The 14325-nt window shown below is 36.6% G+C and overlaps 1 protein-coding gene across 10 annotated transcripts in view; it reads right to left on the reverse strand.

The window, feature by feature from the left end:
- Nucleotides 1-2177: 2177 nt before the first annotated feature.
- Nucleotides 2178-14325, reverse strand: part of WAC (WW domain containing adaptor with coiled-coil) — a 90596-nt gene continuing 78448 nt past the window's right edge. For 7 of the 10 annotated variants that reach the window (XM_017535456.2, XM_017535455.2, XM_017535463.2 and 4 more), the window contains 7 exons: nt 14057-14302; nt 11987-12109; nt 10904-11052; nt 8557-8675; nt 6907-7093; nt 5482-5609; nt 2178-3639 (listed from right to left, as the gene is read on the reverse strand). In XM_017535456.2, the coding sequence (XP_017390945.1) occupies nt 3570-3639; nt 5482-5609; nt 6907-7093; nt 8557-8675; nt 10904-11052; nt 11987-12109; nt 14057-14302 (1022 nt within the window). In that variant the 3' untranslated portion in view covers nt 2178-3569. The remainder of the gene's footprint in view (nt 3640-5481; nt 5610-6906; nt 7094-8556; nt 8676-10903; nt 11053-11986; nt 12110-14056; nt 14303-14325) is intronic. The other 3 variants (XM_017535461.2, XM_017535452.2, XM_017535453.2) reach the window with 2 other exon arrangements.

Here is a 14325-nt window from a genome sequence, read left to right on the forward strand (position 1 = left end):
AAGAATCCCAACTTTACACCTTTACACCGTAATTTTCACTAAAATGGTGCACGTAATAAGAAACTACTGAAATACACTAAAATTTTAGCAGTAATCTGGTAAATTTCCTTACTCAAATGCAAATTATGCATTCTAAGACTGTTTCAAAACACAGTTCTGAAATAACTGCACAATATAGTCAAAACATATTTATTACTTTTCAGTGTCATTTTGTACACTCCTGTACAAATACAAGAATATAGCCGTATTTACAGGTATTGAAAAGAAATCTGTATATTCAAACCCAACATCTAAATACAGTAGCTGGAAGTCCTGAACTACAATAGTTCTGGTGCGCAGAGTGAATTACTTCCCACATTACCCTCTCCCCTTTAAAACAGTCCCTCAAAGATATGGTAGTTTTTGAACAGAATAAACTGTTTTCAAAATGGGTAACAATTCCTTGCAAAGTTTTAAGCACCTCCTTCCCAAGATTTTACAAGTGTGAAACATGTAAGATTTGTAAGAAAAAATCTGGGCTGTTAAAAGCAGCATAATGTCTTGAAACAGGGCTGAAGCATGTTTTTAATCTGGAATTACAGTCTTTTTAAAATCAGGTTAGACAAGTCAGAAAAGTAAAAAGCGTAGGAAAGCTGGTTCTTCCGGGATCTCTAACTTTCTTTCATCAAATACACGGTTACAGTATCACGTTTCAAAAGTCTGAATGTAGAGTACTAACCTTTTTTAAAAAAAAGCCACTCAAGTTCCCTAGAGGCTATTCAGTATTTCTATTTTCAAATTATCTGAACCAAGGTACACATTCAAATCCATGGCAATATGCCAACTAGATAAGGCATATACCAGAATACTATGCTTGTTTTAATAGGTATTCCCCAATTATATCAAAGAGGTTAGGAGATGGATACCATGTCTGTATTAAAGTGCAATATTTAAAATATTTCCACAAAATTTTAAGTTTTCTTTGTTTAAAAATTCACTACTGGCCAGGTGCAGTGGCTCACGCCTGCAATCTCAGCACTTAGGGAGGCTGAGGCGGGCAAATCACCTGAGGTTGGAAGTTTGAGACCAGCCTGACCAACATGGAGAAACCCCGTCTCTACTAAAAATACAAAATTAGCTAGGCGTGGTGGCGCATGTCTGTAATCCCAGCTACTCCAGAGGCTGAGGCAGAAGAATCGCTTGAACCTGGAAGGCATTCAAGTTGCAGTGAGCTGAGATTGCACTACAGACTGAAACTCGGTTTCAAAAAACAAAACAAAAAATCACTACTAAGAAATGTCAAACTAGGCATCTCCTTCTAAAGATATGTGACTAATTCATTTAGGGATATAAACTTTTTTAAAAAAACAAAACAGAGCTACACAGACCAGTACACTATTAGCAAAATAAATTCAAATTTACCTAAGTCACAAGTTGCCATCTGATCAGGAAACATTTGCCTATTACAACAAATCACTCACTTCTTTCCAGAGAAGGTACAGTAAGGTTTCTAGCCTAACACAGCAATTTGGCGTTTCATTTACATGCACTAATTCAGCAGATGTTAACAGTCTCACAGAGGTATGAACATTCCATGACAATAAATTCATGACAGTGTCTTTTCTTACATTTTAAAAGTATTCTTAAATTACAGGAGAATTTAAGCTTCCAGCATAAAATTTTAATTCCTTTTAATTACACTGGAACATTTTTGTATTTTAGAAAACACCAACAATATCGCTTACAGTAAACTTTTTGAGCTTACTGAAAAGCCTGAATAAGTTCCATACTTTAAATATGCTTAAAGCACAAGAGCAATTTTGAAAGTTATGTTACTATCCCAGAATATAGTAATATTTACATTGATGTCTAACATAACAAATATGCTCTTGGTGCTGGCAGTTTTGGTAACATTTATCTTCCCCAACAGAAAAAAGTGATCAAACAAACAAACAAACAAAAAAAATCACAAGAAAACCCCAAACCAATTAAAAAAGAAAGAAAGAAAAAGAAAATCCAAAAAAAAACCCCAAGAAAACCTCACTAAATCAAATGGCAATATTTTAATGGTGAAAGTATTTTGGGGGGGGAAGTACTTTTTTCATGTGGAAACCCTTGTGATTTGATACATTACTGGCAGTGTGAAGCTAAGGCCATGTGACTAATATTTCAGCAAAGGAAAAAAAAAGTCAAGGTAATTTTATAGTAGCAATAGTTTCTTTTTTTATTTTAATATACTTTAGGAAACAATATACAAAGCTGCGCTTTCCTGCTATTTCCAGATAACAGCAGGAAGCTCCAATTACACAAACTGAGCGTTTTGTGATGGCTAAGAACAGCAGTCAGCACCAGACTTGAACAGTTAGCTACAACACAAACATCCTTCCAAATGAAATGTCATAATAGCAAGACAGGTAAACCAGGGTTTAACAAATGACAACCACTTGGGAAGTGACTTAATCATTCTTGTTGAATTCCGTATTTCATTAAATATCTTATACACAATTTCCTGTTAATATGCTTTAAACAAAACCTCCCTTAAGGAATTTTTTCAATTAAGTATAAATATTCAACAAGAATAGTTCTGATAAAGAATCCCCAGGTAGTTCAAATTCTAATGTGCATTGACCGAAGGAAAAGAAAAATAACAATTTGTTTGTTTTAACATGTTTATTACAACAGATACAATTCACATCTGACTAGCTCTGTTTCCTCTTTCCCCTCCCACAACCATGTTCATTGGGCCATTTCCTTATATTTGAGCAATCAATGTACTTTCAGCACACATGCCTGTCCAGCAGTACTTTTAAGTCCATTCTTACAGGGTGCAAATGGATTTCAATAATTTATACAAACAAGTAGGTTATGCTCAATCACTGCAATTTTAAGCTACTGTACACAGGAATGAAAAGGTTATAGAAAAGTGCCATAGCAACAGTGCCTTAAGAAAGGAGATAAAGAGGAGCCTTAAAAAAATGGATAAAATCAGATCAAGAATTTCAGAGGGAAATGGAACACATGGGAAATGAAAAACATTTCTCTGCAAAACAAATGGAGAAGCACTGCTCTTGATCAGGTGCAAGTGTGGAAACAGTTGTTTCATGATATTTTGTACACTGCCCATATGTTCAAAATCGTATCCTTAGACACAGATCGCCTGGCGCTTGCACTGAATTTTTGAAAATGCAAGATTTCTGAATGATAAATTAACCCCCCCAATTTTTTTTTTTTTTTAAAAAAAAGCTAATTTTGCAGACAGGTTTACATGTAAAAGGCTAGGTATTTAGCCACCTCAGCATTGATTAGTTTTGGATGTCTAAGCTCTGTTACACATGGCTTCCCATGGCTTCACTCTACAAAACATATTTACAACGTGAAGAATACATCTACAAGAAATCTACATTTCAAGGGTTTTACAAATCCATCTTGTATCGTTCCCCTGAATTGACTCTCTCAGACCCCGTCCCCTTGTCATTTCCTTTGCCCAGCTTAACGGTCCAAAGTCTACTTAAATGCAGCTCAAAAATGTTAAGATTGGGCAACAGATTTACAGTTCCTGTTCTCAAAACCATGTGCAATTATTCACATCTTCACACCATGAAGGAATTCTGATTTTTTAGCTTTTCAAGTTCCTTAATTTGTTGTCTCAAAAATAGTATCCTGGAAAACATAAAGCAGACATTAAAACCTGTGTATATATACAAATATTACAGAAACCCAAGCTTTAATAATTACAAATCTTTAAAATTAAAACAAGTAATTTCTAAGGCTAATTAAAATTAACTATAAATTAGTTTATAGTTAAGACAAAGTAAACATTTAATACATAATATCTATTAAAACTATGATGATGATGAAAGAATGCATTCATTTTCTAACTTTTCTTAAGACAGAGTCTTGTTCTGTCACCAGGCTGAATGCAGTGGCATAACCTCCACCTCCCGGGTTCAAGCAATTCTCCCTGCCTCGGCCTCCCGCCTCCCCAGTAGCTGGGATTACAGGCACCCGTCCTTATGCTTGGCTAATTTTTATAGTTTTAGTAAAGATGAGATTTTGCCATGTTGGCCAGGCTGGTCTTTGAATTGCTGACCTCAAGTGATCCACCCATGCTGGCCTCCCAAAGTGCTCGGACAGGAGTGAGCTTGAACTTTTCTAACAATTTCTTAATAATTACTGTGGCTACAACAACTGACTTAAACCTACACTGCATGTTTTCTGGCCCACTATATAGTAAAGAGTAGAATTAACTAGGTGCAAGAGATACATCATTTAGAAGAGCAATTCTCAATGTAGATGTGGGTACATTAAAATGCAGCCCAAAACCAAAAAATGAAAGACACAAACCCCAGTTACCCAGAGTCCCATGAACGTAAAAATCTTTCCTCTTTTTACTCCTCAATTCTGGAAACAAAAATATTTATTGCTGGTACCCATAAATTGGGCATAATCAGGCTGGCTTGATATTCAACTGTGTATGCTGTTTTTCTAAGATGCAATAATGAATAATTTCCTAAAAGTCAAATGATGTAACAGGCTAAAATGAAGATTGTGATGTTAGAACTACTTTCAGAGCAATCCGAGAGTATAAGAACCCAAGTTGCTACTCAGAAACATAAAGCCATTGCAAGTTTGTCCTCAATTCTATAAATAGGCATTAAAAAAAAATTGCTATGGTATTATTATTGTGACCTAGATATTCTAGCTGAATGAAACACCAGATTAAGAAATGCAAGACAAGCCGGGCGCGGTGGCTCACGCCTGTAATCCCAGCACTTTGGGAGGCCGAGGCGGGTGGATCACGAGGTCAAGAGATCGAGACCATCCTGGTCAAAATGGTGAAACCCCAGCTCTACTAAAAATACAAAAAATTAGCTGGGCATGGTGGCGCGTGCCTGTAATCCCAGCTACTCAGGAGGCTGAGGCAGGAGAATTGCCTGAACCTAGGAGGCAGAGGTTGCGGTGAGCCAAGATTGCGCCATTGCACTCCAGCCTGGGCAACAAGAGCGAAACTCCGACTCAAAAAAAAAAAGAAAAAAGAAAAAAAAAAAGAAATGCAAGACAAGAGTTCAAGTGAAAAATACTAAGACAGTAGACACTAGTATCTTGCTGGACAAATTGATTCTATACTTTTCAAGGGGTCTATTGATGATACAAGGATAAATAATCTGAAATGTAAAGGGAAACAAATCCTATCCTCAGCAAGAGGGGTCATTTATAATTAGTTGTGGCCAATATTTCACTTTTTCAATAATGTATCATTACGGCTTATAGAGTTATGAGAAACGTCTAATGAAGCATTCATCATGGGTTAAGAGAAAATTACAGGCTTTATTCTTCACCAGGAGTATTATTAAATTATGAAAATGCAGTGACAGAATGTGATCAATGTATCTATCAAAGAGAACTTTACATTTCACAAATAAAATGTGATTTACATTCTTTAATTCTACTAAAGAGTCATAATCTGAGAAACATAAAAATATATTTCAGTGAAAAACTTACCTTTGCTCTCGCAAAGTTGCTTGAATTTCACATACTCGGACTAAAGATCTTAAATTTTTTAATTCAGTACAAATTTCTGACATGTGAACACTTCCCAAGTTATGCGCTTCTTCACGTAATCTTGAGGCCTGTAATTAATGAACAAAACATAAAATACATTATAAATAACATGAACATACACAAAATAAAACATTAAATTTCTCAGCAAAGTTTTATACTAAGATTAAAGAATAATCTTTTTCCCTTAAATACATAAAAATGCTGGTGAATCTAACAGGGAAAATGAATTTCTTTTAAGAAACTGTCTCTAAGGGTGGATGGTACCTATTTTAAGATTTCCCTTACAAGTTGCAGAATTTCCAATCTCAGCTTTAACACAGCACTAAGAAAGAAGGACTCAATTTGTGGTTAATAAAGATGCTGGGTGAGCCAAAGAGTGTCATTCCTGCAAGTTCAGGTATTAAATATTGATTAAAGAACCTCACTATACTCCTGTATCATTAAGACACACAACATATTCTCTGTAAACTTTCAGAACATCCCAGATGGTTAGTTATCTGGCAAAAAGAAAGAGGCAAATGGCAGTAACTAGTATGTCCTAAGGTCTCTCTCATTCCAAAGCAAAAATGTTTCCTAATTTCCAGTTGCTAGTCTGGTGGAAGAGTCATAGAAAGTTAACAGTTCTTTCTTTTTTTTTGCTTTGAGACAGAGTCTCACTCTGTTACCCGGGCTGAAGTGCAGTGGAGCGATCTCAGCTCATTGCAACCTCCGCCTCCTAGGTTCAAGTGATTCTGGTGCCTCAGGCTCCCAAGTAGCTGGAATTACAGGCGCATGCCGCCACGCCTGGTTACTTTTTGCACCTATGGTTAGAGATGGGGTTTCACCGTGTTAGCCAGGCTACCCTTGAACTCCTGGCCTCAAGTGATCCACCTGCCTCAGCCTCCCAAAGTGTTGGGATTACAGGTATGAGCCACTGCACTTGGCCAGATTAACAGTTCTAATGGATTCTGAAACTATCACAGCAGCTGAGTGGTAAAAGTACACTGGCTTTGAACCACATCACTCTGTTAACTGGATGACCTTGGAATAACCTACTTGGTCTTAAGGATTTCAATGGCAAAATGAGAAAACGCTATCTGCACTGCTCAGCTGTTTTAAGCGGCAGAGAAAATAAATGTAAGGCACAGAGTTAACTGCTGAGCACTTGACAACAGTGGCTATAATTATGTTAAAATATTTTGTAAAACCAAAAGAGTTACCTTATATATCAAATATTTTTTTAAGTGAGTACAAAGATCAAGTTAAAGATTCATTATTTATAAATATTGCTTGAATTTGGTGGTCTACGTTAGATTTTCTAGAAGTTGACTGAAGTTCTGTTTTGCTAATCACCTAAAGGTAAAATACAGGCTGTACATAACATACCTGCTTCTCTGCATGATCTGCAGGCCATCCTTGAACATGTTTTATGAGATTTTCATTGAAGTGTGCTGCTAGTGCAGGCGTGAATGAACACGTGGGTCGGGCAGATGAATTCTGTGGTACAACTGTTGCATTTGATGCATTACTATTAGAAGTATGATTTGGACCAGGTGATGGACTTCTCTGGCTACTAGAAAGCAGAAATGAATGTGCAGTTTGTTTAAAAGTAGTTTCTAGGTATCCTGGAAACTGCATGTTAATACCTTTTATTAACTTAAAGATATCCAAATTCCTAGGAAAAATTTGTTATTTTAATGTCAAAGAGAATGAACAATCCAAAGTATATTATTCCTCAAAATACTTTAGGGGGGAAAAGCCCTTTTAACACTACTGTCAGAGTCCAATGTAAACTGTACTCACCAAATCTGAGAGCAGAACCTGTTAACTTTGTGTACTACAAACACTAATAATATAACTAAAAAATGATAACATTTTAACAGCTATAGATATAATACGCATCTGAAGATAAGAAGGGGAAATACATATTGCCTTGGTTCAGCATCAGAACTTCTGAATCAGAGGGTAAAATAATGTGAAGCAAAATACAGACATTTTATTGGATAGCACTGAACGAGCATAGTGGCAAAACAACACCAAAAATAAAGCTCTGAGACTGTTTATCTTCTTTTAAAACTGAATGGTTTGGGCCAGGGTTGGGGATATGGTGGTGAGAACCAAAAAATTTAATCACCCAAGTTGATCTCCTACCTGCTTGACCAGACTTGGCTCTGAATGAATTTCAGTTATTTCCAAAAACTAAATCTCCCAAAGGATGAAGAGTTTTCATCACTGAGGATATTTAAAATAATACTGCAGCCTCTAAAGACAATTTAAAAGAAGAATTTCCCAAAAATGTGCTGCGCAATGGCAACACTGCTGGAGTAAGGAGACAGCTTCCCAAGGTGATTATTTTGAAGGGAACAACTCTCTTTTGGAGGCCTAAGTTGAAATGCTTGTTTAGAAAACAACAATAAAAACAGTTCAATTATTTTGCCACCTCATAGCATGAAATAAAAAATAGGAAAATCAATCAAATGAAAACATTCAACAAATTTCATTTAAATTTGTATTATTAATGAACAAGAAACATGCTAACACAATACAGTGGTAGAGAACTATCTAAAAAGCCATCTGTATAGGGTCAGCATTAGGCTATTAGGAAAGCCTGACTATATATACCAGTTGGGAAACATTGGCCCAAGTTTTAGATATGAGACTTTGGCTTCATCAATATACTCAAATCAAAACTTCTATGAGGAGGTTAAAAAGTGATGTAATTCCAACAAATATTATAGAATCATGTGCCTTTCTGGTGTAAATATCACAAATCTTTAGCCCCACCATATTCCACTGTAAAATTTTAAAGAAAAAGAGGCACGTTTTTCAAAATAACCCAGGCTTCACTGCTAGAGACAATAACCTACCTGTTGTATACAGGTTTGTCTTTATAAATTTTACAACACAGAAGTCTAGTTTAGGTTATTCATGGAGTCTAAGGTTAAGTTTTATTTTACATATATAATATTCAAACAATGCAATATATCATAATTAAAGAAAACAATAATGTGGTCTCAGTATACAGTATCAACCTACCTTGAGCGCTGAAGACTTCGAGGAGAAACAGGTTCATGACCTTGCTGCTTGTCAGCAGTTACAGGCTGCTGTGTGGCCGACTGTGGCACTGGTCCTTGCTTAACTACTGGAGTACTAACCTGAAATGTCAAAATCTGGTGAGATGGTCCCCAAATCTAATCCACATCTCTCCCCACAAAAATCTAGGTAATCATCTTAAAACATGTAAAATGTGGTATTTTAAAGAAGTAGAATTCAAAGGACTAGCCAAAGGCCATATAGCTAGAAGGCAGTCAAGTTCTGAAACTTAGATCATTTATTTGTAGAAATGGCCCAAGGTCTTAAAATTACTTCCCTATCAACCAGTGTAAGAAACTAGCTTCCCTCATTTTCAGCCCGGGTTTCTTTCCAATACATTATATCTCTTCTGATTTACTGTTACTTTTATATCAAAATAAGTATGTATGCTACCACATCATACATATATGGATGCTCAGATTTCAATGACATATGGAGAAACAGGTAATTGGGCTATCAGAAAATGAGTTATGGCCCATATAAAATTCAACATGAGGGTTTTTCAAGGAGATGTTACTCTGTAGAAGTAGACTGAGAAGTCCATGATTACCAATCGGGGTACCTATTATATTCAGAAGCCACAGAGAGAGAAAACAAGTAGTTTAAAATACAAGCTCCAAACTGAGGCACAAAGGCAGATGGAGTCCTTTGTGTCACGCCTCACTGCTTTTGGTGGTGGTAAGGGGATATGATTAATAATTCTCCCTAACAAATCTGGAATGTCCTGCTTACTTCTGAATGTTACCTATCAGTTCAAGTCAAGTCTTATAAAGAATATCTTAGTAATTGGTACATAAAAGCCCAAATGTTCAATTATTTTAAAAATAACTTGAAAAAGTTTTTGGAATACAAAAACTGACAGCTAACTGATTGAAGTTCTGTTGGTTTTTTTAGACAGGGTCTTAGTCGGGTTGCCTAAGTTGGGAGTGCAGAGTGGCGTGATCTCAGCTCACTCCAACCGCAACTTCCCAGGCTCAGATGATCCTCCCACCTCAGCCTTTTGAGTAGTGCACATCACCATGCCCAGCTAAGTTGTTTTATTTTTATTTTTAAAAGACAGAGTCTCGCTCTCTTGCCCAGGCTGGAGTGCAGTGGTGCAATCTTGGTTTACAGCAACTCCACTTCCTGGGTCAAGTGATTCTCATGGATCAGCCTCCTGAGTAGCTGGGATTACAGGCCTGTGCCACCATGCCTGACTAATTTTTGTACTTTTAGTAGAGACAGGGTTTCACCTGTTGGCCAGGCTTGCTTCAAATTCCTGGCCTCAAGTGATCCGCCTGCCTCAGACCCCCAAAGTGCTGGGATTACAGGTGTAAGCCATGGTACCCAGGCTGCTTAAATGATTTGAAATGCTGCTTTCACAAAGTGACTATAAAACCAGCACTACCACTTACTTCACTTTTAACCACTATTTACTGCACTCTTAAAATACCACCCTAAAGACAAGTTCTAAGCTCCAAAAAGAACACCTCTTTTGCTGAAACTCACATTTTAATTCTTTCTCCCTCAAAATACTGGCAAATAAGGAACTGCATAATAAACTGTAACTTGGAATTTAAAAAAAAATCAATCTAAATTGATCCTAAAACATGTATTCATCAATGGCCAAGGACTTAAAAGCTGACCAACCACCTCTTTCAAGTTATGTTTCAATGCATTTTTATTTTGGGGCTTCTGCTTAACATCTTACAAAGAATTATTTGGCATTAAAAAGTCTGAAACAGTCCACTGTTCCACAAGTACTCAAAAGAAATCTCCCCTACATTTACCATTTAGACCAGCAATTTTCTAACTGTACCTATGGAGCCAGCCATGTAAGATTCTGCTGAGACAAATACAGGCAATGTAAGCTTAGTAAAATGGATCCCTGTATTCACAAACACCTAGGTTTCAAATTCTGACTCTACCACAGAAACAAGACTTAACTAAAAGTTTGATTTTTCCTATCTATTAAATGAAGCAAGTGATTCTCATGATGTGAAACTTAAACATACATTAAGTTTCTAGCACAGAAATTGCCTCATTTTTAAAATACAAATATGGGAAAGCTGCTGGAAAACATGTTCTCTCATATCCTTTAGAATTCAAAAATTTTACAAATATTAAGACTACCCTCTAAATCTCACTCTCCATGTCGCTGAGAAATTCTAGGCCGCATCTACTACCACACCTGTCATTCATTCCACCACTGCACCTCATTCTCAGAGGACTTTTTCTATAACAGATTCTAAAACATTACTGATTTTCCAAAAGTAGTTTCTTTCCCAAATATCCCTCAAGAGTGACATACCTTTGGCTGCGATGAAACAGGAGGAGTACTGATCAAAGGCTTGATAGGGACTGTGTTAGTCTGAGGTGTGCTTATTCTTGGAGAAACGTATGATCTTGGGGATGACGCATCAGACGTTAAAGACATTGGAGACTGGTTAGATGGCTGGGCTGTAAAAGAGGAAAGCAATTAATTTTAAAGAAAAACAAAACAAAAAACTAAAGTCCTTTGTAATATATGTGGTAAAGATCTTTGTATCACTCTAAACCCCCCACCCCCATATTACCCAGAGAATGCTTATAGGAATAAATCAGAATCTGACCTTCTCACTGGGCCACATTAAGTGAGCTGCGTGTTAAGATGTAAGCATACCCAGTGTGGCCCACTCTCCTTTATGGGGCTGGAACAGGAAGCTAGGCCTGAATCTATTCTCACATGGAAGGCCTCCTCACCATCCTTATTTCTTCTTTCTTATTCTACATTTAGGCCCAGGTATCCCACGCAGTCTCCTGCTCATGAGGCTAGCCAGGGGGCTGCAAGAGTCTTTGCACCATTATACTTCCATTCCAGACCAGGCATTCCTGCTGTTTATCAGCTTTCTGACAAAGTGACCCTTTCACTTCCCATTTGCTCCTATGTGTATCTCTCTCCATTTGGATACCTTCATGAAGAGGGATATCTAATTCAAGGCAGAAAATGAGCATTTCCATGTTATCCAGTCAAAAAACATCTAATGTCAATCTGAACTAAACTTCAACTCTTCAAATACATGCAGTGTTTCACAAAGATACATGGCATATCATACTATTTTTTCAGCTTTGGTATTAAGAAAACCTCATTAATAACAAAGTCTGAATTAAATACAGATTTGATGGCAATACCTTAAGACAAATGTCAAAGCTTGCTTCATCTAAAAATAAAGGAAATAAAACTACTGTATATGCCAATGTTACAAAAAAAAAAACCCCACAAAATTATTATAGCTAATCTCTTAAAAAACTAAAAAAACAAAACAACAAAAACCACTGAAAACAAAAAAGGGCTATTAATTCCAAAACAAAATCAAGATACGATTCTAGAGATATCTAAGATGAGTATGAATACCTTGTGTAGAGAGCTGAGCAGCTTGAGAAATCAGAGACGTTATGTTGAAAGCAGATGGTCCAGCAGTAAGAAACTTATGAATTATAGACTGCAGTGAGGCTTGTGTCACAGCTGCTGTAAGAACTAAAAACATATTATCTCATACATTCAAATAAAAACAGAGGCTTATGTGGCATCAGTAACAACCTGACAAGGAAGAGAAACCAGGAGAAACTGGAATATTTCTAACTAGAACTCTCAAAATAGCCTCCTGGATAGGAGTATTACAATGGGTCCCAAGATTTAAAGGATCTGAGGCAGAGAAGAGACTTAATGGCTTTACAATAAAGGTAAACCAACAGTTTCTTTTACACTAATAAATTAAGATGATCGCCTGAACAAAGGTTCTCTATGAGACTTAAAGAGTGTTCACAGGAACTTCGGATTACGTTAGAAACCTATTCACATGTGAGTGCTCAGTGTGTTTTTTGGAATTAACTGTATAAATGGTTGCTATTTCATGTGATTGCCTTTTTATACAAGCTGGCCATTCAAATCCTATATCAACATCCACCCCAATAATCTAAAAATGGATACAAAAAAGTATTTAGAAATACCATGTATTTTTCATGCATAATATATTTTATTACTGACATTAACTATTATTTCCTCAACTATTTCTTTATTTTGGAGACAGGGTTGTGCAATCACAGCTCGTCACAACCCTGACCTTCCAGGCTTAGGTTATCCTCCACCTCAGCCTCCCAAGTAGCTGAAACTACCGGCATTCACCACCACGCCCAGCTAATTTTTGTATTTTTAATAGAGATAGGGTTTCACCATGTTGCCCAAGCTGGTCTCAAACTCCTGGGCTCAAGTGGTTCACTAGCCTCGGCCTCCCAAAGTGCTGGGATTACAGGCATGAGCCCCTGCACCTGGCCTCCTCAAACTATTTAAAAGCCCCACTCTGCCTAAGTGAAACATTTACCTACCACACAGAGAACCGCATGGTTTGAGAATAAAATACAAAAAAATTAAGGACAGTAAGAACAGACTAATGGCCAACTAGCCTGAGACAGCTTTATTTTTAGGATTAAGAACTTAACCACTTAACACTACTTTCAGGTATATTATGTGAAAAGGTACACAAAAATTGACCTTTTTTGTTTATTTATTTTAAGATGGAGTTTTCCTGTCAGCTAGGCTGGAGTGCAGAGGCATGATCTCGGCTTACTGCAACCTTCGCCACCTGGGTTCAAGTGATTATCATGCCTCAGCCTCCCAAGTAGCTAGGATTTAGAGGCATGTGCCATCATGCCTGGCTAACTTTTGTTTTTTTCAGTAGAGATGGGGTTTCACTATCTTGGTCGGGCTGGTCTCAAACTCCTGACTTCTGGTGATCCACCCACTTCGACCTAAAAATTGATCATTTTCAACAGAAAATTTTGCAATGCTCTTAGGAATTAATGCGTGAAACTGAATAGTTTCCAAATTAAAACTACATCTAATTTTATTCAAACTTTTTCAAGGTGGCTACCTAAATATTCTGAAACATAAGTAGCATTACTGGAAAGCAAGACTAGAATTAAATAATGCAATTCACCAGGAAGAAAAGGCAGTATCTTACCTAGTACCTATCTCCTCCTTTCTTAGTATTTTTAAAAAGTATTTTAAGTAGTTGCCTGAATTCCTACTTTTCTAGTAATTAGTACATTTTAAATATTCTGGGTAATTATTTATACAGGTTTTTAGAAACATACCAGAAGTTTTTGTACCAATTCCAACAAATGCTCTATTGTTTTTATGTAAAATATCACCATACACATTAAGTACATAGAATGGCTTATCACCAGTAACTACCAGACATGTAATAAATATTGAAAAATATACACATGATCCAAGCACCACTAATTCAATTATACTACCAATGGTCTTAAACTACAGGGGATATAAATTCCAAATTCCAAAAAATAAAAATAACGTTCAACTATAAACTTCGAAAGAAAACAAAGACCACTCCTAAACTGGAGATTTTACTACTTACATAATTTTGCACAATCCAAATAAATTTTAAAAATTATGAAGATTTACCTTCATTTATTTTAGATATGTCCACATTAGAATTATTAAGCTGCAGCGTGGCTTGCAAAGCAGGAAGCAATTGTCTAAGAAGATTTGGGTCCTGAAGTAACGGAGGTATTGGTGACTGTGGAACAGGAGAAACAGGGACTGCTGAAGCAGATGTTGGAGGTGCAGATGTAGGGTTCAGTCCAGAGGCAGAAGATGTGGAAGGAGTTGTGCAAGAATGTGACACGGATTTGTCTCCTGATGTAGATTCTAAATAAAAAGATAGTAGGCCT

The sequence above is a fragment of the Cebus imitator genome, unplaced genomic scaffold, assembly GCF_001604975.1.
Source record: "Cebus imitator isolate Cc_AM_T3 unplaced genomic scaffold, Cebus_imitator-1.0 Scaffold92, whole genome shotgun sequence".
NCBI classification, from domain to species: Eukaryota; Metazoa; Chordata; class Mammalia; order Primates; family Cebidae; genus Cebus; species Cebus imitator.